This window comes from Molossus molossus, unplaced genomic scaffold (genome assembly GCF_014108415.1).
Source record: "Molossus molossus isolate mMolMol1 unplaced genomic scaffold, mMolMol1.p scaffold_m16_p_2, whole genome shotgun sequence".
In the NCBI taxonomy this organism is placed as follows: domain Eukaryota; kingdom Metazoa; phylum Chordata; class Mammalia; order Chiroptera; family Molossidae; genus Molossus; species Molossus molossus.
This window is the reverse complement of record NW_023425355.1, coordinates 49709158-49734541: the sequence shown is the minus strand read 5'-3', so window position 1 is coordinate 49734541 and position 25384 is coordinate 49709158. Positions and strand designations below refer to the sequence as shown.

The following is a 25384-nucleotide window of genomic DNA, read 5'->3' as shown; positions in this document are numbered from 1 at the left end:
ATTTATTAGTACCCTGAAGCCTGTTGGTTAAACAAACAAATGACTGGTTTGTTTGAAATTTAAGGGGAAGAATAATTTGTGGCCTGCTAAATTCCCTCCCCATTAGCTAAAAATGGCCTCACTGACTGCTCAACCCCCTAGGAGGAGAAGCTGAGGGCTACACAGTCTCTCCACTGGGACAGGCATTCAGGCATCTTCAGAGAGCAGTCTGGAACTGGCAGGGAGGTGACATGGGGATTGGGGAGATATTTATTTGATTAGGGACTATCGTCCCTCTCTTTTCAAATTTAAAATAAGCTTTTACTACAAGAGCTATACATGTTCCTCATAGAAATGTTGGAAATACAGAAAAGCATAAAGAAAGAAACCAAAACCACATATAACCCTACTACCCAGACATAACCATTAGTAAGAATATGTTGTATTTCCTTCTAGTCTTTTTCTAGGCATAACTTGACCTCTCCATTGCTTAGAACAGCTTCTTTTTCTAACTGTAAAAATGATGTGTAGTCAATTTTCACATAACAAAAAAATGAGGAATAAAAGGAAAATTACCCCAATGCCACTATCCTGAGAAGACTACTGCTAATATGTTGGTGCAGTTCCTTTCAGTTTTTTTCACTTAACTGAGATCAAATAGTCCGTACAGTTCTATATGCTCTTCACTATGTTCTTCACATAGTGTCTTATCATATATACTTTCCCATGTCAATGAATATGCTTCCAAAACATGATGTGGAATGGCTTCATGGTCACTGTGTGAATGGACTATAATTTATCCTTTTGCTTTTCAGGAGAGACAGGTTTGGGCAAGTCCACCCTCATGGACACCCTGTTCAACACCAAGTTCGAGGGTGAGCCAGCCACCCACACACAGCCAGGTGTCCAGCTTCGGTCCAGTACCTATGACCTCCAAGAGAGCAACGTGGGGCTAAAGCTCACAATCGTTAGCACGGTGGGCTTTGGGGACCAGATCAACAAGGAGGACAGGTAAGGAAGGGGGTGGGCAAGGAGAATGGTAGGAGGCAATGGGGAAGAGCTCACTACAGTGGCCTTGGAGAGACCACATGTCATGGGCCTGTCTAGACCTCCTCTCAGAATGGTGTGGGCAGGCAACAGATTCCTTGTAAGCGCCACCTCCACCCAGGGTCCCTGTCTAGAGCATATTTTGCCAAAAGAAGGATGTCTTTCTAGTATGCACTGGTGAGGTCTCCATTCCATTCGGCAGGCATTTATTGAGCTCCTACCTTGTGTCAGGTACTGCTGTGCTCTGATAAAGGAGTGGCTTTGTCTCTGGCCTTGAGGCACTCACGGGGAAGACTGGTTGACTGGTTTTAAACAGATCAGTTCCACTCTGGCCAGTTTGGCTCAGCGGTTGGAGCGTCGGCCTGCAGACCAGAGAGTCCCGGGTTCGGTTCCTGCTAGGGGCATGTACCAAAAACAAACAAACAAAAAAACCAGATCAGTTCCATTGAGTGTGATGTGCTTTGTAAAGAACAAGGTACAAAGAGGTAAAGGACAAATTACAATGAGAACACAAAGGAAAGAACAGTCAGTTCCATGTGGGGAGGTCAGGGAAGCCTTCACAGACAAGGTGTCCCCTGAGCTGCCCTTTGAAGGATGAACTGTTTTGCCAGACAGACAAGGGCAGGGCGAGAAGGGCATTCCAGGCAAGGGTAACTGCTTGTACAAAGGCAAAGAGATGTAGAAGACTGTGGCATATTCGAGGGAACTGACGCTTGCTGTGTTTGGCCAGACCAGGGGCAGAGTTACTGTGAAGCCAATGAAACTTAAGCTTTAGGGCCCTCACTTACAAACAGGCCCCCTTTTGTCCTGGCCGGTTTGGCTCAGCGGTTAGAGCATTTGCCTGAGGACCCGAGAGTTCTGGGTTCGGTTCCCACTAAGAATACATATTTTGGTTGCAGTTTGTCCCAGCCCCAGCTGGGGTCGTGTGGGTGGCAACCACTTGATGTGTCTCTCTCACATTGATGTTTCTCTCTCTCGCTTTCTCCCTCTCTCCCTCCTGCTCTGTCTGAAGACAAATTCAAAAATGTCCTCGGGTGAGGATAAAAAATAAATTAATTAATCAAACAGGCCCCTTTCAAGGCCCTGTCATAATTTTTAGTCATAATGTTATATTATCTTTCTTGGAGGGCCATTCATATATAAACTTAAGACTCCACAAAACCTGGGTCTGCCCCTGAGCTTGTACTTAGAGTAAGCTGGGGGAAAACTAAGGGAGATGAGCCTGAAGAGGTAACAAGAGCCAACTCCTGGAGGGATTCATAGAACATGCAGATGCGGAGCCACTGAAAGGTTTTAAGAAGTAGAATGATGTCATCTGATTGGCCTTTGAAAAAAGTACTTTGAGATAGACTGGAGAGTAGGAAGATCAATTAGGAGACTATTAGACCAATTGGACTAGGCTAGAGGTAAATCAGGTACTGAGATAGAGACCAGGAGACAAATTTGATAAATATTGAGAAGGTAGAATCAACAGGACTTGGAGTGGGTTTGTAAAGGCAAAGAATCTAGAATGAGGCCCAGATTTCTGGCTTTGGAGAGTAGACAAATGGTGGCGGCATTCAGTAAGAGAGGATAAGCTTTTAAAGGAATCAGCTCTGTTTTGGACATGTTCAGTTTGAGTTGTCTATGCACCATCAAGAGACATGATGACCTTCAGCAGTATGCAACTGAATATACAGGGTAGATGTCAGGAAAGGGTCTGGGCTGGAAATAGAGATTTGGGTTAACAAGGTATAAGTGATATGTCCCAACTGTGGACACATGTAAGGTCACCCAGGGATCAAAGTTGAGTGAGGTGAACACTAGGCTAAAGACAAAACCTTTGGGATGTTAAGTCAGCAGATGGAAGAAAAGACACCCTAAAAAGAGACAGTTCAGGAATAAGCAGAGAGGTAGGAAAAGGTCTGAGGTATTTGAGAATGCTGTGTGAATGAGGGGTGGGGAGAGTTCAGAGATAGGATGTGGGCGGGGGCCAGGGATGGGGCAGGGGTCAGGCACCATCTGCATTTAACTGGAAGTCACATGGTTATCACATGTGCTCATCCCAGAAAAGGCCATTCATCATTTTGAGCAAAGTGTCTGCTCATTCTTTGAGGATTCTCTTGCTTCTTTGATGAACTGTATCCCAAATTATTCTATTTCTCCTTAAAGTTACAACAGCCATACTCATTTCCTTACAATGAATAAATATATTTAGCTTCTTTTTTTTTTTAAATGATAGAATACTTTTTATTTTTTATTTAGAGAGAGAAGAAGGGAGAGGGAGAGAGAGATGGAAACATCAATGAGAGAGAACATAGATTGGCTGCCTCCTGCATGCCCCCCACTGGGGATCAGGCCCACAACCTGGGCATGTGCCCTGACGGAGAATCAAACCGGTGACCTCTTGGTGCATGGGTTGACACTCAACCACTGAGCCACAGTGGCTGGGCGTATATTTAGCTTCTTAAAAATTGAACTGATTTCTATTTTCCATTTGAAATTCTAAACAAAGGACATCTCTGCTTTTTTTTTATCCTCACCTGAGGACATTTTTCCATTTTTTTTAAAGATAGAGTGGGAGGGAGAGAGAGGAAGAGAGAGAGAGAGAGAGAAACATCAATGTGAAAGGGACACATTGAGTGGCTGCCTCCCGCAGGGCCCAACCAGGGCCGAGGACAAACTGCATCTGAGGTACGTGCCCTTAGTGCGAACTGAACCCTGGTTTCTCTGGACCGCAGGCCGATGCACTAACCGCTGAGCCAAACCAGCCAGGGCAGGACATCTCTGCTTTTTATAGGCTTGTTTTTTGTGATAATCTTTTTGGGTTGAGAATGAATTAGATTCTCAGGAAAAGGGATAGTTGGGTCACAATATGAGTGCTTAATCTCAGCTGCACATTGTTCAGGATCTCCTCAGTTAAATTTCAGTTCTCAGTAACAGACATTCAGCATATCTAACATTGTCAAACGCCTTAATGATGGTTTGGGAGGACTGAACTGATACAGCCCCTTAGAGGCTAATGTACTTCTATTATATTTGTAACATCATTATTGCTTTTTCTGATTATAAATAGGATGCATACTCATATAAAATCAAATATACTAGTCCCCCTTATCTGTGGTTTCGCTTTCTGCAATTTCAGTGGCCTGCAGTCAACCATGGTCTGGAAATATGAAATAGAAAATTTCAGAAATAAACAATTCATGAATTTTAAGTTGCCCATTGTTCTGAGTAGCATGATGGAATCTTGCATCATTCTACTCTGTCCTGCCCGGGATCACATCATCCATTTGTTTGTCCAGGGTATCCACGCTGTATATGCTGCCCTCCTGTTAGTCACTTAGTAGCCATTTTGGTGATCAAACGGACATCTACAATATTGCAGTGCTCATGTTCAAGTAACCCTTATTTTACTTAATAATGGCCCCAAAACACAAGAGTCAGGATTCTGGTAATTTGGATATGCCAAAGAGGAGCTGTAGAGTGCTTACTTTAAGTGAAAAGTTGAGTACAGTATATACAGTACAGTAAGATATTTTGAAGAGAGCAAGACCACATTCATGTAACTTTTATTACGGTTAGTTGTTATAATTGTTCTATTTTATTATTAGTTACTGTTGCTCATCTCTTACTGTGCCTAATTTATAAATTAAATTATATCACAAGTGTGTAGTATTAAAAAACATAGTATATATAGAGTTCAGTGTTATCCGTGGTTTCAGGCATCCACTGGGGGTTTTGGAACGTATTCCCTGTGTGATAAGGGGGGGGGGGGAGGACTCCTGTAATAAAAACTCCAATAAGTAGAAAAGAAAAGCTTCCCTGAAACTTGGCTGGGGAGCAGAGGTAGAATAAGCCCCAGAGATTTGTAATAAAAAACAAAACAAAAAACTGCCCTGGCCGGTTTGGTTCAGTGGTTAAAGCGTTGGCCTGTGGTCCAGAGAGACCCGGGTTCGGTTCCCACTAAGGGCGTGTACCTCGGTTGCAGTTTGTTCCCGGCCCCACTTGGGGTTGTGTGGGAGGTAGCCACTCGATGTATCCCTTTTACATCGATGTTTCTCTCTGTCTCTCTCACTTCCTCTCTCTCCCTGCCACTCTATCTGAACAAAAATGCAAGAACAAATATGTAAAGGTGTCCTCGGGTGAGGAAAAACAAACAAACAAACAAAAAACCAGTGTTTTCTCCATACTGACAAGGCCATTTGGGCATAGATATGTCAGTGCAGCTGCATGGAAACAGAGCATCAGGGTGCCTGCTTTTCCCAGGGTGTACAGATAAACTGAAAGAGCTGTGATGAATGCCATATGCTGGAGAAAGGCACCAATGAAAAGATGCAGGAGCAAAATGAACCCAAGAGGGAGACAGAAGGACTGGCTGGAAAGGGGCATACTTGGTAACTTAGTCTTTGGTCTCAGACAGACCTGGATTCAAGTCCCATCTTGCCACTTATTAGCCAAGGGATCTTGGACAAGTGTTTTGTGCCAGTCTCAGCACCAGTCATGTGGCTGGATTGGATCTTGTGATTCTTATTATGATCAGAAAACACCCTCAAGCATTGACCACCAGGAAACTTGGGAGGGGGGAGGTTATTAGTTACAGGGCCTGAAAAGCACGTGGCACAGTGGCCACACAGTGAGGTTGCAGGTGGAGAAAGAGAGAGAGAGAGAGAGCGCACATGGACTGGGGTTCTGCTTTGATTGGGGTTGAGGGTTCGGGGCTAAGGTTTTGTAGGCTCAGTCTTTATTGGTGAATTTAAAACATAGGAGTAGGAATTTAAAGTGTGGGAAGTGGAAAAACTAGCATTCCAAAAGTTCGATTATGGAAATCAACCAAGATCCCTAAAACAAAGGAGCTTGGGGTGGCTCTTCATCTTTAAGTGCCTGGTGATATGTTTATTCAGATAGCCAACTTCGAAGTGGATGCCTTGACAATGAAGCTTAAGTCAGGCACTTGCATTACAAAAAAAGAAAAATGGGTCCTGCTTGTTTGGTTTAGTGGTTGAGCCTCTACCCATTCACCAAGAGGTTGCCAGTTCAATTCCTGGTCAGGGCACATGCCCAAGTTGTGGGCCAAATCCCCAGTGGGGGCATGTAGAAGGCAGCCAATTGATGTTCTGTCTCATCAATGTTTCTAGCTCTCTCTCCCTTTCCCTTCCTCTCTCTCTAAAATCAATAAAGAAAAAAAAAGAAAAATGGAATTGTCAGGGCTTATAGTACAAGACATAAATTTACAAATTCTCTATGCCTCAGTTTTCTCACCTGAAAAGTGGGGATGATGATAACACTACTATCTACCAAAGAGGGCTGTGGTGAGGCATAATTGACATGTATGGCATATGAAAAGCTTAAACAGTGTCTGGCACAGAATAATTAATGAACAGAAGATTTTGTTATGATCATAACTTATTGGTAGAAGAATTAAGGGAGATTTGGATCATGTAGTGTATGGTAGGAAATGATAAATGGTGTCCAGGAAGATAAGGACTGAAAAGTATCCATTGGATTTGGCAACAAGAAAGTCATTAACATTTAGGAATAATAATTATAGGAAAATTGTGGGTAGAAGCTAGATTGCCTCAAGTGAATGGGAGATAAGGAGATAAGGAAGTAAGGAGATCAGAATAGCCAAAAGAGTAATAGGACAGAAAAGTGATTCCAAGATCAAAGTCATATTTACAGGGGAATTTAGTATAACTAAGTCAGCAGGGAAAGAACTGACTATTCAAGAAAATGTGCTAGGAAAATAGGCCACCCATTAGGAAACAATAAGACAAGAACCTCCCACACAAACATCATTCACAAAAATAGATTTCAGTTGGATTACAAACAAGTTCTGAAAATAGAAAGAGAAAATATAGGGGAATATTTTTATAACGTTGGGAGTATAGAAGCTTTCCTAATCGTAACACAAAATCCAAAAGTCATAGATGAGAAGACTGACAAATTTATTTTATTTTTATTATTTTTGTCTGTGATGCTTAACCTTTATTGTGAATCAGAATCACCTGAAGGGATTTAAGATCTTTAGATGCTTTCTATTCCTCGAATAAGATACAATTGGAACGTTAGTGGGGCCCAAGCATTTTGTATAACTCCCACTGTGATAACTCTTAACTTCTCTAAGACTGACACATTCAATTTTTTTAATTGATTTTTAGAGAGAGAGAGAGATATAAACATCGATGAGAGAGAACATTGATTGGCCTCCTCCTGCATGCCCCCCACTGGGGTTTGGCCCATAACCTGGGCATGTGCCCTGACTGGGAATCGAACCGGCCACCTCTGGGTGTGTGGGTCGACACTCAACCACTTAGCCACACTGGCTGGGCTAAGACGGACACATTTAAATTCATTGATACAAATATATCTTTTGGCCAGGCCAGTGTGGCTCATTGGATTGAGCATTGTCCCCTGGACTGAGAGGTTCCTGTTCTATTCCTGGTCAGGGCACATGCAGGGGGTTGTGGGCTCCATCCCCAGTAGGGGGCGTGCAGGAGGCAGCCTATTGATGTTTCTATTTCTCCCTTTCTCTATCTAAAAAATTTATAAAAACATATTCAAAAAACACCTTTTGTAGATTGAAAGATACTATAAACAAAAGTAAAAATAATTCAATGAGAAATAAACAGGTCATTGGCAGAAAGGAAATATAAATGGCCAATTAACGTATGAAATAATGCTCATTTGACTTTACCAGTGATTAGGGAAATGCAAAATGAAACAATGAACATTTTTTTTATCCATCAAATTTGCAAATATTAAAGATAAAAATATCCACTAACCCCAGTGAATTTCATTCATTTTGCTGGGATTGTAAATCAATGCAGCTTTTTGGAGGGCAAATTTGGCAGTATCTATTAAAATGTAAAATGTGAGTACCTTATGGTCCAGCAGTTCTACTTTTAGGTGTACAGCCTAGACAAACAATTGCACGTGTTCATAAAAAGCATATAGAAAGGATGTTCATATTTATTATGGAATTTAAAGATTTAAACAGCCTGAATTTCTACCAATAGAGCAACTAAGTGAACTATAGTACAACCATAGAATTGTATTTGGCAGATTAAAAGAATAAGGTGGTTCTATATGTACTCACATGAACATGTTGTTAAGTGAAAGAAGTTGCAGTATGGAGAAGATGGCGGCAGGCAGGACCAAAGGGAGGGTGAGTGTGTGAGAAAGTGAGCGAGTGTGTGAGAGAATGTGAGTGGACTTGAAGGTGGATGGTCAAACCCGAGCAGTGCAGAGGTGCAGAGCAGAAGGTTCCTGTGCTGTGGACTGGAGCAGCCAGCTACTGCAGAAAGCTGCCCTTCAGGGCGCATCTCCCTGTGCCGTGGGGGAGGTCGCACCATTTTTGAAGATCCCAGTGTCTTCCCTGGGAGGAGGCAGTGGGAGTGGCTAGGGCCCAGCAACCTGAGCCCACCAGCAGACCTGCCACCATCGGACCAGTGGACACTCTGTGTCAACACAGACCAGTGCACAGTAGTAGAGCTCCCAAGGTGCCAGTCACGGAAGCTCAGGACAGCCCGGAGCCCAGCACCATCCCCCATAGTAGCAGCCTGATCAGAGTCGAGATATACCCCCAGCAACAGAGACTGGGGAGCAGATATCCGTCCCCAGGCAACAGAAGCACAGACCAGCAGCTGAAACCCATCCCCAAATACCATAGCAAAAGGTGAGCAGGAGTTGAGCCCCACAGGGCAGCAGCACTCCCCAGCTGCCAGTGGTGGGACCTGGGGCTCCACAGAGGCCTGTGCGGTCCAGCAGTAGTAAGAAGCCAAAGCCAAGGAGAGACTGGTGAGATCCAGGTGCCCGCCCTCAGGAACTGCAGGGTGCCAGGGCACCTGAAAGGCCTGTGTGACCAGCAGATATTGTGCGATCCAGTTACCCACAGGGCCTGTGGGGTACTGAAACCAGAGAGGCCTGGGTGACCCAGCAGGGACTGTGCCATCTAGTTACCTGTGGGACCTGTGGGGTGCTGAAGCACCAGAGAGGCCTGCGCAACCCAGCAGCCCATAACATAGGCATAGAGCTGGGTCCCCAAAGAGACTGTGCTATCCAGTTACCCATGGTACCTGCAGGGTATGGGGGCACCAGAAAGGCCTGTACAGCCCAGCTGTGCACAAGATAGGCGTAGAGGATGTGAAAATGGAGGTGGAGTGAGTAGAAGCTATGCAGACAATCTCCCAGGACCAAATGGGAATTACAACTAAAATAAAGACAAATCCTCAGAAAAAAGCAACAGAAAAGCAGCAGGACAGGACCATATAACCAGGGACACTGTTAGCATCTTCAGAGGTGCAAGAGGATGGCGGGTTGGGAGCCCACGGACAGCAGCATTCTTAGCTGTGAGCAGGGCCCTTGGGGAATAAAGACCAGGCCTGCTCCACAGTGTAGAGAGCCGGGACAGAGTGCTAAAATAGCCACAGACACTCATCTGGGGGCTACAACAGAGGGAGGGCAGACTGGGCTGAAACTCTATGGAGACACCCAGGATTTAGAGGGAACTCAGAGTTTTTGCTGAGTTGCGGCCACAAAGGAAGTGGCCAGTGTGCTCCTTCCTCGAGAGGTGGGGAAAAGGAGCAGCCCCCCCCCCCTGAGATTCAGCCTTTCCCAGGTGAGGCAAACAAATGCAAATTGAGGCTCATTAATAACCAGCATCATTCCACCCTCTGGAAATTCGCTTATGCAGAACACCAGGGCTACATTCCAAGGCACTGAGTAACAGACTACTAGCCAGCAGGAAAAAGCTAGAGGATAACTGAACTTTTCCTGGGCTTGCAAATCTACCCAGGAAAGTAAGACTTGACAGTGGTGTATAACGTGGGCCCACCCAGGCTCATCCAAAACCAGTAGAGGGAGCCACAAACAGGAGAGCACCAACACCCACAGGGAAAATTTGGCAGGCTCCAAAACCCACTGAGATAGCCAAAATGGTGAAACAAAGAAACAAATCCAAAATGAAAGAACAAGAGAACTCTATCGAAGATGAGATCCATGAAATGCAGCTAAGCAAATTATCAGAGGTACAGTTCAGACCCATGAGCTTGAGGAAGCTCAACAGCATGAGTAAGGACATCAGCACCATGAGTAAAGATATAGAAACAATGAAAAGCAACCAAGTGGAAATGAAGAATGACATAGCAGAAATTAAGAACACATTGGAAGGTCTAAAAAGCAGAGTAGAGGAAGCTGAGGACCGGATCAGTGAATTATAAGACAGGGTAGAAAAAATCAACCAATCAGAAAACCAAAAGAAAAAAACAATTAAAAAAAAGGAAGACAGCTTAAGAGAACTGTGGGACAACTGGAAACGTAATAATATTTGCATCATAGAAGTCCCCGAAGAAGAAGAAAACGAGGAAGGGTTAGAGAATATATTCAAAGAAATAGTGACAACAAACTTCCCTAATTTGGTGAAGGAAGGAGGCATTCAAGTTCAAGAAGCACAGAGAGTCCCAAGTAAGAAGAACCCAAACAGGCCCACACCAAGACACATAGTAATCAAACTGCCAAAAATTAAAGACAAAGAGAATCATAAAAGCAGCAAGAGATAAGCAACAGGTTACCCACAAAGGAAACCCCACAAGGCTCTCAGCTGACTTCTCACAAGAAACACTACAGGCCAGAAGGGAATGGCATGAAGTAATCAAGGTCATGAAAAACAAGGATCTGAATCCAAGACTACTCTACCCAGCAAGGCTATCATTCAAAATAGAAGGTCAAATAAAGAGCTTCCCAGACCAAAAAAGGCTAAGGGAATACATTAGCACTAAACCAGCACTGCAAGAAATGTTAAAAGGACTGCTGTAATTAGCAGGAGAAATGGGAAGAAAAATAGAACCACACTAAACAAAAATGGCAATAAATAAGTACATATCAATAATCACCTTAAATGTAAATGGATTGAATGCTCCCATAAAAAGACACAGAGAAGCTGATTGGATAAGAAAGCATGACTCATCTATATGTTGTTTACAAGAGACCCACCTCACAACAAAAGACTCACGTAGGTTGAAAGTGAAGGGGTGGAAAAAAATTTTCCAAGCAAACGGAAAGCAAAAGAAAAAGCTGGGGTAGCAACGCTCATATCTGATAAAATAGATTTCAAAATGAAGGCCATCACTAGAGACAAAGAAGACCACTACATAATATTGAAAGGACCTATCCAACAGGAAGATATAACCTTGATAAACATATATGCACGCAGTATAGGAGCACCAACATATATTAAAAATCTTCTGGAGGACTTCAAAGGAGAAATCGACAGCAATACAATCATAGCAGGGGACTTCAACACCCCATTGACACCACTGGATAGATCCTCTAGACAAAAATTAGCAAGGAAACAGAGACTCTAAATGAAGCACTAGACCAAATGGATTTAATAGATATCTACAGAGAATTACACCCCAAAACTACAGAATACGCATTCTTCTCAAGTGCACATGGGACATTCTCAAAGATAGACCACATGATAGGACACAAACTAAATCTCTACAAGTTCAAGAAGACTGAAATCATATCAAGCATCTTCTCAGATCACAATGGCATGAAACTACAAATCAATTGCAACAAGAACATGCAAAGTAATTTCAACACATGGAGGCTAAATAGCATGCCGTTAAACAATGAATGGGTTACCTAGGAGATCAAGGAAGAAATCAAAAACTTCCTGGAAAGCAATGAAAATGAACACACAACAACACAAAATCTATGGGATGCAGCGAAAGCAGTTCTGAGAGGGAAGTTCATAGTACTACAGGCCTACTTCAAAAAACAAGAAAAATCTCTAATAGATTATCTAACCTCACAAGTTAAAGAACTAGAGAGCAAACAAAAAGAAAACCCCAGAGCAAGTAGAAGGAAGGAAATAGTAAAGATCAGAGCAGAAATAAATGACATAGGATCCAAAAAAAAAAAAAACAATTTAAAGGATCAATGAAACAAACAGCTGGTTTTTTTAAAAGATAAACAAGATTGATGGACCCTTAGCTAGACTCACCAGAAACAAAGGGAGAGAACCCAAATACACAAAATCAGAAATGAAAGAGGAGACGTAACAACTGACACCACAGAAATACAAAAGATTGTTAACAACTATTATGAACAATTATATGGCAACAAATTTGACAATCTAAGCAAAATGGACAAATTTCTAGAAACACATAGTCTCCCAAAATTGGATCAGGAAGAGATAGAAAACTTGAACAGACCAATAACAACCGAAGAAATTGAAGATGTAACAAAGTCTCAGCAAACAAAAGCCACGGCCTGGATGGCTTCACGGGGGAGTTTTACCGAACATTCAAATTAGAACTAATACCCATTCTCCTCAAACTATTTCAAGAAATTCAAGAAGAAGGAAGCCTTCCAAACTCGTTTTATGAAGCCAGCATAATTCTAATTCCAAAACCAGAAAAAGACACAACAAAGAAAGAAAAATACAGGTCAATATCCCTGATGAACATAGATGCCAAAATCCTGAACAAAGTACTAGCAAATTGGATCCAGCAATACACCAAAAAAATTATGCACCATGACCAAGTGGGATTCATCCCAGGGATGCAAGGCTGGTACAATATTCGCAAATCAATAAATGTGATACACCACATAAATAAAATGAAGAATAAAAACCACATGATAATATCAATAGATGCTGAAAAAGCCTTTGACAAAATCCAGCATCCATTTCTGATAAAAACGCTCAGCAGTGTGGGAATAGAGGGATCATACCTAGACATAATAAAGGTTATATATGAAAGACCTACAGCCAACATCATACTCAATGGGCAAAAACTAAAAGCATTTCCCTTAAGAACAGGAACAAGGCAAGGATGCCCACTTTTGCCACTCTTATTTAACATAGTACTGGAAGTCTTAGTCACAGCAATCAGACAGGAAGAAAAAATAAAAGGGATCCAAATTGGAAAGGAGGAAGTGAAATTATCATTATTTGCAGATGACATGATACTATACATAGAAAACCTTAAAGACTCCATCAAAAGTTTGCTCGACTTAATAAATAAATTTGGCGAAGTAGCAGGATACAAAATTAATGTCAAGAAATTGATGGCGTTCCTATACACCAATGATGAACTCACAGAAAGAGAAACTAAGAAAGCAATCCCATTTACCATTGTGGTAAAAAGTTAAGATACCTAGGAATAAACTTAACCAAAGAAATAAAGGACCTATTCGCAGAAAACTACAGGTCATTGAAAGAAGAAATAGAGAAAGTTATCAATAAGTGGAAGCACATATTCTGTTCATGGATAGGGAGAATTAACATCATTAAAATGTCCATATTACCCAAAGCAATGTATACATTCAACACATTCCTCATCAAAATACCAACGGCATACTTCACAGAATTAGAACAAGTACTTCAAAAGTTCATATGGAACCAAAAACTACCTCTAATAGCCAGAACAACCTTAAAAAGGAAGAACAAAGTTGGAGGGATCACATTACCAGATTTCAGGTTATACTACAAAGCCACTGTAATCAAAACAGCCTGCTACTGGCACAAGAACAGGCATATAGACCAGTGGAACAGAACAGAGAACCCAGAAATGGACCCAAGGCAATATGCTCAATTAATATTTGACAAAGGTGGCAAGAGCATACAGTGGAGTAAGGACAGCCTCTTTAATAAATGTTGCTGGTTAAATTGGACAGCTACTTGGAGAAAAATGAAACTAGACCATCAACTTACACCCTACACAAGAATAAACTCAAAATGGATAAAAGACTTAAATGTGACTCATGAATCCATAAAAATCCTAGAAGAAACTGTAGGCAACAAAATTTCAGACATCATACTCAACAGAATTTTCACTAATACATCACCTAAGGCAATGGAAACAAAGAAGAAAATGAACACATGGGACTACATCAAACTCAAAAGCTTCTGCACAGCAAAGAAACAACCATCAAGATGGAAAAGCAACCCACTTTATGGGAGAGTATAATTGCCAATAATATATCAAATAAGGAGTTAATTTCCAATATGTATAGAGTGGTTATACAACTCAACAATAGGAAGACAAAAAACCCAATTAAAAAATGGGCAGAGGAACTAAATAGACACCTCTCCAAATAGGACATACAAATGGCTAAGAGACACATGAAGAAATGCTCAACATCACTAATCATCAGAGAGATGGAAATTAAAACAACAATGAGGTATCACCTCACACGTGTTCAGAATGGCCGCCATCAACAAATCATCAAACAACAAGTGTTTGCGAGGGTGTGGAGGAAAGGGGACTCTAGTACACTGCTGGTGGGAATGCAGACTGGTACAGCCACTATGGAAAACACTGTGGTGTTACCTCAAAAAATTAAAAATTGAACTGCCATTTTACCTAGTGATCCCACTTCTAGGAATATAACCTAAGAAGCCTGAAACACCAATCAGAAAAAGTATATGTACCCCCCTGTTTTAGCAGCACAATTTACAATAGCTAAGATCTGGAAACAGCCCAAATGTCCATCAGTAGACGAATGGATAAAAAAGCTGTGGTCATATACACAATGGAGTACAATGCAGCTGTAAGAAAGAAATATCTCTTATCCTTTGAGACGACATGGAGGGTCCTAGAAAATATTATCCTAAGCGAAACAAGTCAAACAGAGAAAGACAAGTATCATATGATTTCACTTATTTGTGGAATGTAATAAACATTAACAGTCTGAGGAATGGGGTAGTCCTAGAGATGTGGAAGTGGGGTACAGACTGACAATTCCCAGAAGAGGGGGTGGTGGGGGAGAGATAAACCACAGAACTTATATGCATGTATGCATGAACAATGGACATGGGCAACAAAGCTGGGGACAGGGTGGGGAGGGAGAACAGTGGGGGAAAAGGAGAAACATCTGTATCAAAAATAAATAAATTAATTAATAAAAAAAGAAGAAAAAAATAAAATAAAATAACTTGCAGTATGATATAATCATGATGCCATTTGTGTCAATCTGCCCCTTTCCAATAAAACAACAAACATCTCTTCCTCCCTCTCTGTATATAAATGCATTAAAAAAGGTCTGCAAAGATAATCAACAAACTGACAATGGTAGTTAACTTTGAGGAGGAGAGAATAAGTATATGTATTGATTGTATCATTAACAAAGAAGAATACAGTTGTTGTTTTTTTTTAAAGAAAGCAGATAAAGTGGGTGTAGACTGCTCCTTTAAGGAGCTTTTCTGAAATGGGAAAAAGATAAAACAGTGTCTAGGGGGAGACACAGTTAGAGTTGACTTTTTTGAGGATGGGAGAGATGATGAGGGCTTGTCCAGGAGCAGAATAGAGAAGAGCGGGCAGGTGTGAGTGAAAGAATCCACAAAACTTAGTAACCAAATTGTGGTGGGATATCTGGTTCACTTTGTAAAATACCAAAAGTCAACTGTGTGACAGGAATACTAAGACATAAGGCACAGTCTTTAGTTAAGGAACTTCCAGTTTTGAGGAGGGGCAAATACATATACAAATTCTACATAATGTGGTACGTGTAATAACAGAAGTATGTGGAAGGGGGCTGTGGGAATAGGACGGGTAGCAATTGGTCTAGCCTGGTGTGGAAGTGTAGGGTGGAGGTTGCTGAGAGGGGAGAGGAGGTGATCAGGAATGCCTGAACTAAGTATTGAAGTTTTGTTTTTTTCTTTATTGACTTTAGAGAGAGGAAGGGAGAGGGAGAGAAAGATAGAAACATCGATGAGAGAGAACACAGATTGGCTGCCTCCTGCATGCCCTGCACTGGGGATTTGGCCCACAACCTGGGCATGTGCTCTGACTGGGAATCGAACCAGCGACCTCTTGGTGCATGGGTTGACGCTCAACCACTGAGCCACACCAGCTGGGCAAGTCTTGAAGTTTTGTAGGATGAGTAAAAGTTAGCTAACTGGCATATAGTGAACATTCAGTAAATATTTGTTCAATGAATGTTAACACGTTGATGGGAAAAATAAAACACTTAAGAGAACACCTCTAAATTTTCATCATTCCAAACCAGAAGTATCCAATGAATCTGTTAACTGGGATGCTGGTGAGAGTAGAAAACATCTATAATATGTTCAGTGAATGAGAAGTAAATTTTTTAAAAAAATAGATTAGGCCCTGGCTAGGTTAGAGCATCATCCGAAAACACCAGGGTTGTGGGTTCAATTCCCAGCCAGGATACATACAAGAATCAACCAATGAATGCATAAATAAGTGGAACAACACATCGATGTTTCTGTCTCTCCAAATCAATACAAAAAAAAAATTCTTCCAAAAACATTTCCATCCATCCATTAAATGTATATTGAGCACCTATTATAGGCCAGGCCCTATGGTAGGTGTGGTAGGTGCAGAAGACAAACTTGACTGTTCAAGGAAAAAAAGACATAGAAGAGTAGTTGGGGGAGAAATGTGTGGTTGAGGAGAATCGATCTGAGGAAAGATTTTATTTTTTTTCTGAGATGAGAGAAGACTTAAGTATGTTAATAAGTTGAGAGGAGGTAAGGAGTGATAAATGAAGCAAGGTTCTAAGAGCCGGAAAGGAATGAGATCAAGTGCACAGAGATCTGGCCCTTGGACAGGATGAGGGTACCCTTCATCTTCAGAGAAACTAGGAAGAGTTTTTGAGGGGAGGGAGTGAGGCAGGAAGTTGAGGTAGTGTGAGCCTGGTGGCCTCAATTTTGTTGGTAAAATAGGAGGTAAGACCATTTTGTGAGAGTGAAGGGGTTATAAATAAGTTTTGGAGTTTGAAGAAAGTAGTAAAAGTTTGGAATGGTCCATGAAGACACTGGGGAGGGAACCAGTGAAAGCTGAGTAACGAGATTGCCACTTTGCTCTAAAGGCCATATAAGTTGGAGGCCATGAATTTGTAGTAGTGACAAGATCCACAGTTTTGTGATTGCTTCTAGCCAACCTCAGCAGCAGTGGTGTAGAAGCAGAGAGGGCAGATCCCGAAATTTATTCAGCACAGCAGTTTTGTTAAGCATGTAAGATAGAAGGCAGGGGTACAATGGAAATGAGGGTGTTGGTAAAAAAGTTGTTCAAGTAATCATTTATGAGGTGGAGCCTGGGCTTAGAAGGAGATGAGGCCTGGAAGAGGCTGATATCCTGTGAGATAAAGGAGAGGTCGAAGTATCAGAGGACTCTACCGGGTGAAAGATCAGGTTTAGGAGAATTGAAGGCAAAAGAGAGCTGGAAAAATGTGAGGTTGTGGTCAGATAGTGGGGTGTTAGAAGATGTCTTGGGTGAAACCAATCTGGCTAGTGGTAAGGTATGTAGGTGGCTGAAGTAGAGGGATTTAAAGGTTGTGAAAGTAAGGTAATCAAGGAATAAAGAGGCTGAAGGTTGATGGGTTGTCCAAAGCACTTTGCAATCACCGAGAATGGGGAGAAAGACTGTGGGTCAGGTGCCACCAGAAAAGGATGGAAGAGGTGTCAAATGAAGACAGGACTTTGTACTGAGGTAGAGGAGATAGTCTAAAAGTGGCTCTGAGGATCCCTGTGAAGTCCGCCCCACTGAGTCCAAGGTACGTGGATTGTGGGAGAATGAGACACCTACACTGAAGAGGGCTTCTAGATACCGGTGTCCTCAGTGTTATGGTGTCTCCAGGGAAGAATGAGGTTTCCATTAAGGCAAAGAGGTAGGCAAGTTCTACAAAGAGCCAGATGATAATGGGATAGCACTTCTCGAATTTTAATGATGCATCTGAACCTTGGAGGCTCTTAATAAAATGCAAATTCTGATCCTGTAGGTCTGGGTTGGGCACTAGAGATTTTGCATTTCTAACAAGCTCTCAGGTGATACTAGTGCTACTGGTCCAAGGACCACATTCTCATACTCTGAGTGGCAAAGATATTTTGCCGCTTTTGTTTATCATGGTACAGTGGTTTCAGAAGGCACAGTGGAAAGTTTTTTGAAGGAAGAGAACTACAGGAAGATGAGTCCATGGAGGACAGAGCAGAATAGAGGTGAGTGTGGAGGGAAGAAGAGGTGACTGGAAGGATGGTGACAGAGTGAATTAGCTGTTGTCACTTTGAAACCGGACACAATGGGTCCAAGGCCACCTGTCACTACTTGAGCCAAATTAAGCAGAGACAGGGTTGAATCATATATGAGCATTTATTCCAATACTGCCAGCAGTATGGAGAGAGCATTAGGTCATCCTGTAAATTCTGCTTTAACATCTATTGGTCCGCTGGTTATATAGAGATAAGTAAGAAAGGGGCTGCATGCAAGAGGGGAAGGAGGGCAGGGCAGGCAGGGCTTCAGGGTCTGTGTGTCTCCTTCCAGGATCTTGAAGTCCAATAACAAGATAGTTAATTTTCTATGATGTTAAAACAGCTCCACCTATTCCTGGGACTGGAGAATGGTCAGCATTCCTGAAGCAAACTCCTGGAGAGGGGTCAGGGTCCAGGCACAGCAACCAAGCCGAAGTGTGTCCTGTCCTTTGTTCTCGAAATATATTTTCTTTTCTGAGTAATGGACGCTCTGGACTCTAGGACATTTTATGTTCTTCTATTTTTATTTTTTATCCTCACCTGAGGACATTTTTTGTTCAGATACAGTGTGAGGGAGGGAGGGAGGGAGGGAGGGAGGGAGGGAGGGAGGAGAGAGAGAGAGAGAGAGACATCGGTGTGAAAGGGACACATCGAGGGGCTGCCTCCCACACGACCAACCAGGGCCGGGGACAAACTTACAGACCCTGCGGCCTCCTTTAAATGGCCGAGTAATCGGGCCCTTAGCAGGAACCAAACCGGGTATCTCTGGACTGCTGGCCGATGCTCTAACCGCTAAACCAAACTGGCCAGGGCCATTTTATCTTCTTTGTAGCCCTGTTTGTCTTCTTGTAGCACATCCTCCAGTTTCGCAGGGTCTGTAAGAAACCTCTTATCTATAGTTAGTAAGATACGAAAAATCATAAAATATTGAATAGAAATAAATATTCCTATTACTTGCCCTTTGCCCCTATCAACTTTTGGCAGTGTTCTAGGAGACCTGACCTTGTGGTATCTTGGCTTTGGTGCCTGAGATGGTGGTGTCCAAGTACAGTGTCTGTGACCAGGTCTTGTAGGTTTCCAGCAGGGACCTCTGATGGCTGTGTTGGCAGAGGACTGGCACATGGGGGAGGAAGGGTACTAGGATGACTACTAGGTGTTCAGGAAGTGTGATGGAAGACAGTGATAATTGAGGCCATGGGCGTGAGACCACTCAGGAATAATATGCATGTAATGTGTAGAAGGACAACAGGATGGTCCAGAATGGAGCCTCAGAAACAGACCAAAGTAAGGTGACTGAGAAAGCAGAGTTATAGAAGTAGGATATAATGGTGGCAGTGAAGCCAGAGGACAGTGTTTCAAGAAAGGACTGGTCAACATCATCAAGAAAGGTGAAAATTGAAGTGTTCACTGAGAGATAAAATTATTTTTCTATAATGTGCCTGTTTAGCAAACCCAAGGTAATCAACTGAAAAACAGTTCTAATGAACAATTGTTCAGTAAGGTAGCCAATTTCAAAATAAACATGCAGAAAGCCATAAACTGTTTATCAACCAACAATAACCAATGAGAAAAGATTATGGAACAGAAGACCCCATTCACAGAAAAAAACAAACAAAAAAACCTTACTATACCCTACCCACAGGACTTTATGTGACCTGTCCCCTGCAGCTTCACTTGTTTCATCACTTATTATTCTTGTTTTTATTGAGGTGAAATATACATAATATAAAATTAACTATTTTAAAGTGAACAGTTCAGTAACATTTAATACATTCACAATATTGTGTGACCACCAACCTCTATCTAGTTCTAAAATATTCTCATCACTTCAAAAGAAAACCCATTAAACAACAACTCCCGATTTTCCCTTCCCCCTCAGCCACTGGTAACTGCTATTCTATTTCTTTGTCTCTATGAATTTGAGTATTCTAGGACTTCAGATAAGTGGAATCATAGAATATTTGTCCTTTTGTGACTGGCTTTTTTCACTGATGATGGTATTTTCAAGGTTCATTGTTGTAGCAATATGTATCAGAACCTTCTTTCTTCCTTTAAATGGCCGAGTAATCGTCCGTTGTATAGATATTCCACATTTTCTTTATCCAGCTATCAGTTGATGGACATTTTGGCTATTGTGAATAGTTTATTGTTCTTCCTCTGTTAACTAACTCCCAGCTCCCTTGCCCTCTTCCTATTGTTCAAACTTGCCTGGCACTATTACATTTGCCATTCTTCTGCCTGAAGTGCATTTCTCCCACATTCTCCAGGGCTCTCGCATTGTCGTTGCAGCTCAAACATCCCATCCTTAGAGAAGCCTTCCCTGATAACTGTATTTAAAGTGGCTGAACCCTGAGTCACATTTTATCCAATTATCCTATTTTATTGTCTTCATAGTAAACATCACTAACTGAAATGAATAAAAAGTATCTAGAGCAGGAGTTGTTTTGTGGCTTTGGACCCTTTAGCAATCTAGTAAGACCTATGGGCTCATTTTCAGAGCAAGGTTTTTAAATGCCTAAAATATACCAATTATACTAAAATGCAGTTAATACTGAAATATTTTAAAGTTGTGATTTAATCATTCATGTACTTCTCTATTAATTCCTAAAATAACAACATCTGTAGGCAGGTCTAATAACTATCATAATTTAGAATCTTGATGAGTATAAATGTTGTTTTGATATATTTGCTAAACTGTAATAGGAAACAAAAATATCAGTTATTTCCATTGGTTATGAAATCTCAGGTACTGCTAAAATTACTGCAGATTGTTGCCAACATTTGTACCTGAAAAAAATGCTAAACTTTAGTTAGAGCTTAGTGAAAAACTAAGTGTTTTTTTCCCTGTCCAAATTCATGGACACTATGAATTCTATCCACACACTCCTCAGAGGTCTGTGGACCCCAGTTTAAGAACTCCTACCCTAAAAAGTAAAAGACAAACAGTAGTGATGAGGATGGGTTGAGTATGTCGACACTGGGTTTTGGAAGAGATGGAAGAGATAGCAAGCTGGGGAATACTAGCTAGAAGAAAGCTCCCTTTCTATCCTTCACACTCATCGAACTTGGGTATGAAAGTAGTAGCAATTTCCAGTTGAGAAGGATATGAGAGAAGCAGCATGTTTGAAGAGGAGACAGGCACCAGAGGAAGGAAGCATTTTGTGAAGAGGTTGCCTATGGGAGCACGGGATCTTGTGTACCATGAGCTGGAGTCCAGTGAGCACAACAGAGTGGAGTGGGAGAGATGGCCACCATGGGAAGATGAACCACTGGGAATAGAGATGGAACCCTTACTCTGTTCCAGATTCCATGCTGGACACTGAGGAGACGAAGATGAATCACTTATTTAGGATTAGACTGAACAAAATCCTATTGGTTGATTGGCAAGTTTGGTTGGTCTGATTCATACACCCCTTCAGAGACCCTAAGAGCCAGAGACAGCAGCAGAAAGATAGGCCTGAGGTATCGCCAGAGATTCAGTGTGTGTGTGTGTGTGTGTGGATAATCTAAAAATGCACACTTTTCTTTCCTGCTTCGATCCCTTTCGTAGAGCAAAATACTGAAGTAAAAAAAAAAAAAAAGTTATGTAATGGAGAAAAAAATGAAGCTGTGCCATGATTAGGTAATCCAAACCAGCCAATCATCCAAAAATTCATTAGATAAGCTTAAAGGATGCACCCCCCATCCTTACTTCTAATTCTTCAGGAACCTTCTAAGAATCTCTGAAACCAAGAGATTCTTTGATGCTATTACCCTTCAGAACAATGTTTGGCTTAGAGGGATCAAAGGAAGAAAGAAAGGACTATACTTTTAGATTTTTTTTCTGGGGCTCCAGGGGTCCCCTGTGCCTGGATCTTCTCCTCTGTGTGTAGCTCCCAGAATCTAGGATTTTGTGATTTTTTTTAAAAAAGATATTTTCCCTTCTCTAAAAGGGGATCTTTTGAAAAGGCTCAGGTTGGGAACTGCTGCCAGTAGGAGGCACTGGCTGGGCCCCTGCTCCTCCTTTGATCATGTTCCCTTCTGATCAGTGTATCTGCGACTCACTGCCCCGGGCCTCTTCTCTCCCCAGAGGGAGAGGCAGCAGACAGGCAGGGATATGAGAACAGAGGCAGGGCTAAAGTGCAGCTGACCTAGGGAGAGCAGAAAGAGTCTGCAGGAGCTACAGGGGTCGCAGAAATGATCATGAGAAGAAGTGAAAAGCTTCCAGGACAAAGAGGAGCTGAGGACTAACTGTTGTATACTAAGTCCTGGCAAGACCAGAGGGCCACAAAGGGGGGCTATGTGTGGAGACTCCGTGAGCTTGGGTGTGTGGGTACATCTGTGAAGGCTGTGGTGGTGGTGGTGGGGAGTATTTTTATCAAATTTTGTCCAAGCCACAAATTTTAAAGCCACAACCTTGGAGAAAATGAGAACTAGAAAAATATCTAGACCTTAGGGGAGCCAAGTGGGGAGCACCACAGAACCTTCCAAGACTGAGTGGAACCCAGAGAATTCTGATAGGATTCCCCAGCAGTGGGATCAAGGAGAGGTCCAGGCCACCACTGGGTACTTAGCACCGAGGGGATTTCTGGCATAATTGGGGAAGGCTGTATGGAGGAGGTGGCCATTCAACTGGACCCTGAGGTCTGGGAGGGCAGGATTGGGATGAGAAGAGAGAAATGGGTCTTCTAGAGTGAAGGCACACAGATGGATGTTAGGTTTGGGTTATGTGGGGACCAAGGAAGTAACCAGCCTGACGGGATTGGAGACCCACTGAGGGGAGATGAAGAAATCCAGGCAAATGGAGAGTCAGATTACTGAGGACATTTTAAGCTTCTATAAGGGACAGTATCAAAATCCTCATTTTTGAAGTGGCCGGGCCATTTTCCTACTCTCCCCTTTAGCTACAAGCCCATCGTGGAATTCATTGATGCCCAGTTCGAAGCCTACCTGCAGGAGGAGCTGAAGATCCGCAGGGTACTGCACACCTACCATGACTCTCGCATCCATGCCTGCTTGTACTTCATCGCTCCCACGGGTCATTCCCTGAAGTCTCTGGACCTAGTGACGATGAAGAAACTGGATAGTAAGGTGTGGAGTCTGAGGCGAGGGCAGGGGGGAGGCTGGGCAAGATGAATCACTCTTACTGGTCTCTTGTGCAAAGCGGAGGCCAGGTTCCAGGAGAGGTTTCATGGCCTCTTCACCCTCTCCTTCATTCCTTCTCTCTCCACAAAGATGGTGCTATTGTTCCAGAACATGTGCCAAATACCTTGTTTTCCCAGCATGGGGCACAGGTTTGCCCTGAGCCATCTTTCTGTCCTGATCCCTCTTGGGCATAAGGGTGCATGCAAGCAAGATGACTGTCCTGGTCTAGGGGCTCAGGTTTTGGCAATGGAAAGGTGTTTTTTCTTTGTCCCCACGTTAACTGGCCTGTACTAAAATGAAACATGCAAACTTGACTTTGAAACTTATTCTTATTATCAATACTGATTTTTATAATTGCAGCCAACATTTGTTAAATTCTCATGTGCCACCATTGTGCTAAATATTTCATGGGGCATCTTGATGAATCTTCACAACAACCCTATGAGGCAAACACTGTCGTTACCCCCCCCCCCCATTTTACAGAGGAGAAAACCAAGGCTCTGAGAGTTTAAATGACTTGCTCATTGTCATTGAGCTGGTTATTGGCAGAGTCTAGATTCGAATTCAGATCTGTGGCATCATGTTCTGTTGCTTCCATACTCGAGAAAGATGGCCACAGGAATCAGGCATGTCCTGCTTTAAGAGAAAATGAAAAATGCAAATCCCACTCCAGATATAAATCAGACAATGATTCTTCATGTTAAAGGATTATTTGCTGTACAAAAGAATTGACCATGGAATTCTTTTAAAAACCTAATTAGTAGTACCTTTTCCCCCTAATATTTTATAGGTGCCTGGCACTGTAATGAGCATTTTATATGATTACTTTATTTCATCTTTCTATCCGGTGTGGTGAATACTGTTATTATTCCCATTTTACACATGAGGAAACAGAGGCACAGAGTCAAAAATTTTGCTTATTGTTAGACAACTTGTAATGGGTCTGGGATTCAGACTGAGTTCTCTCTGGTTGTTGTTGTTTTTAACAAAAATCTAATTTATATGCAGTTATTTAGTAGCACATTCACTTATAAAAACTGAATTTCAGCTATAATAAAAATAGAAGCAATTTTTCATTTTTTGCAGCAATGAGCTCACTGCCCAGGAGTAAGAGGCTGCTCTGGAAATTCTGCCACACCCTGCATGCCCTGTGTAGGGCAGCAGAGAGCCACATGGCTGGTGGTTTGGTGAGTGGGCAAGTTAAGCAAGCAGCCTTTGGCATATGTCTATAGTGATTCTGCCTGCTGTTCTCCCTTGGCAAGGGCTTTGGCTCGCAATCCTCCCAAAAACGACTTCAAGGGAGATACCTCCAAGGTCCAATCTTTCCTTGACCTAGCACCTGAAGCTCTGTGTGATATCAGTCTTTAGAGGTGCTCCTGAGGCAAAGTGCAAAGGAGGCAGGTCTAAAACACCCAGGCCCCCCTTCCAGAGCTCCTCTCAGGACCCCAGCACCACCCATGCCACCCCATTGACAGCTGCTGGCAGGAATGACTGTTTTCCATGTGAACCTGAGCTTGAGGGTGCTCTGTCTCACTAAGCCATGTGTGCTTCAAGTTTCTTTACCTTCCAGCAGTAAAAGCCTTGTCCTTTCTCAGGAATTTCAAGGATCAGGGTTCAGCTGGCTTGAATTTGGCAGCAGCATTAAGCCTTTCTTCTGCTGTTTGAAATTGGGCATTTATGCTTGCTTTCTTAGTTCTATTTTATTTTTTTAACTCATCTTTATTGTTGAATGCATTACAGATGTCCCCCCTTTTTTCCCCGTTGACCCTCTCATCCCCAATCCTGTCCCCTCCTGCCTTCCCCACGCTATAGTCGGTGTCCATTGGTTATGCATATATGCATAGAAGTTCTTTGGTTTATCTCATCCTACCCTTCCTCTCCCTTCCCTTTGAGGTTCATCAGTCTAACAACCAATTTGTACTTCTTAATTCCTTCATCTTTTTTACCCATCCCCCCAGTCCCCTCCCATCTGGCAAGCAACAAAAAGTTCTCTGCATCTGTGAGTCTGTTTCTGTTGTGCTTGCTCATTTTGTTTGTAGTTTCAATTATTGATAGATATGTATTAATTGCCATTTTATCATTCCTATTTTTGTTCTTCATCTCCTTCAGGAAGACCCTTCAACATTTCATATAATACTGGTTTGGTGGTGATGAACTCCTTTAGCTTTTCCTTGTCTGGGAAACTCCTTATATGTCCATCGATTCTAAATGGTAGCTTTGCAGGATAGAGTAATCTTGGTTGTAGGTAGTTGC

The 25384-nt window shown here is 42.3% G+C and overlaps 1 protein-coding gene across 3 annotated transcripts in view; it reads left to right on the top strand.

Annotated features, from left to right (window-relative positions):
• SEPTIN6 (septin 6) overlaps nt 1-25384 on the top strand; it is an 81661-nt gene that overhangs the window by 23778 nt on the left and 32499 nt on the right. For all 3 annotated transcript variants that reach the window (XM_036270342.1, XM_036270341.1, XM_036270343.1), the window contains exons 3-4: nt 795-990; nt 22891-23077. In XM_036270342.1, coding sequence (XP_036126235.1) covers nt 795-990; nt 22891-23077 — 383 coding nt within the window. The remainder of the gene's footprint in view (nt 1-794; nt 991-22890; nt 23078-25384) is intronic.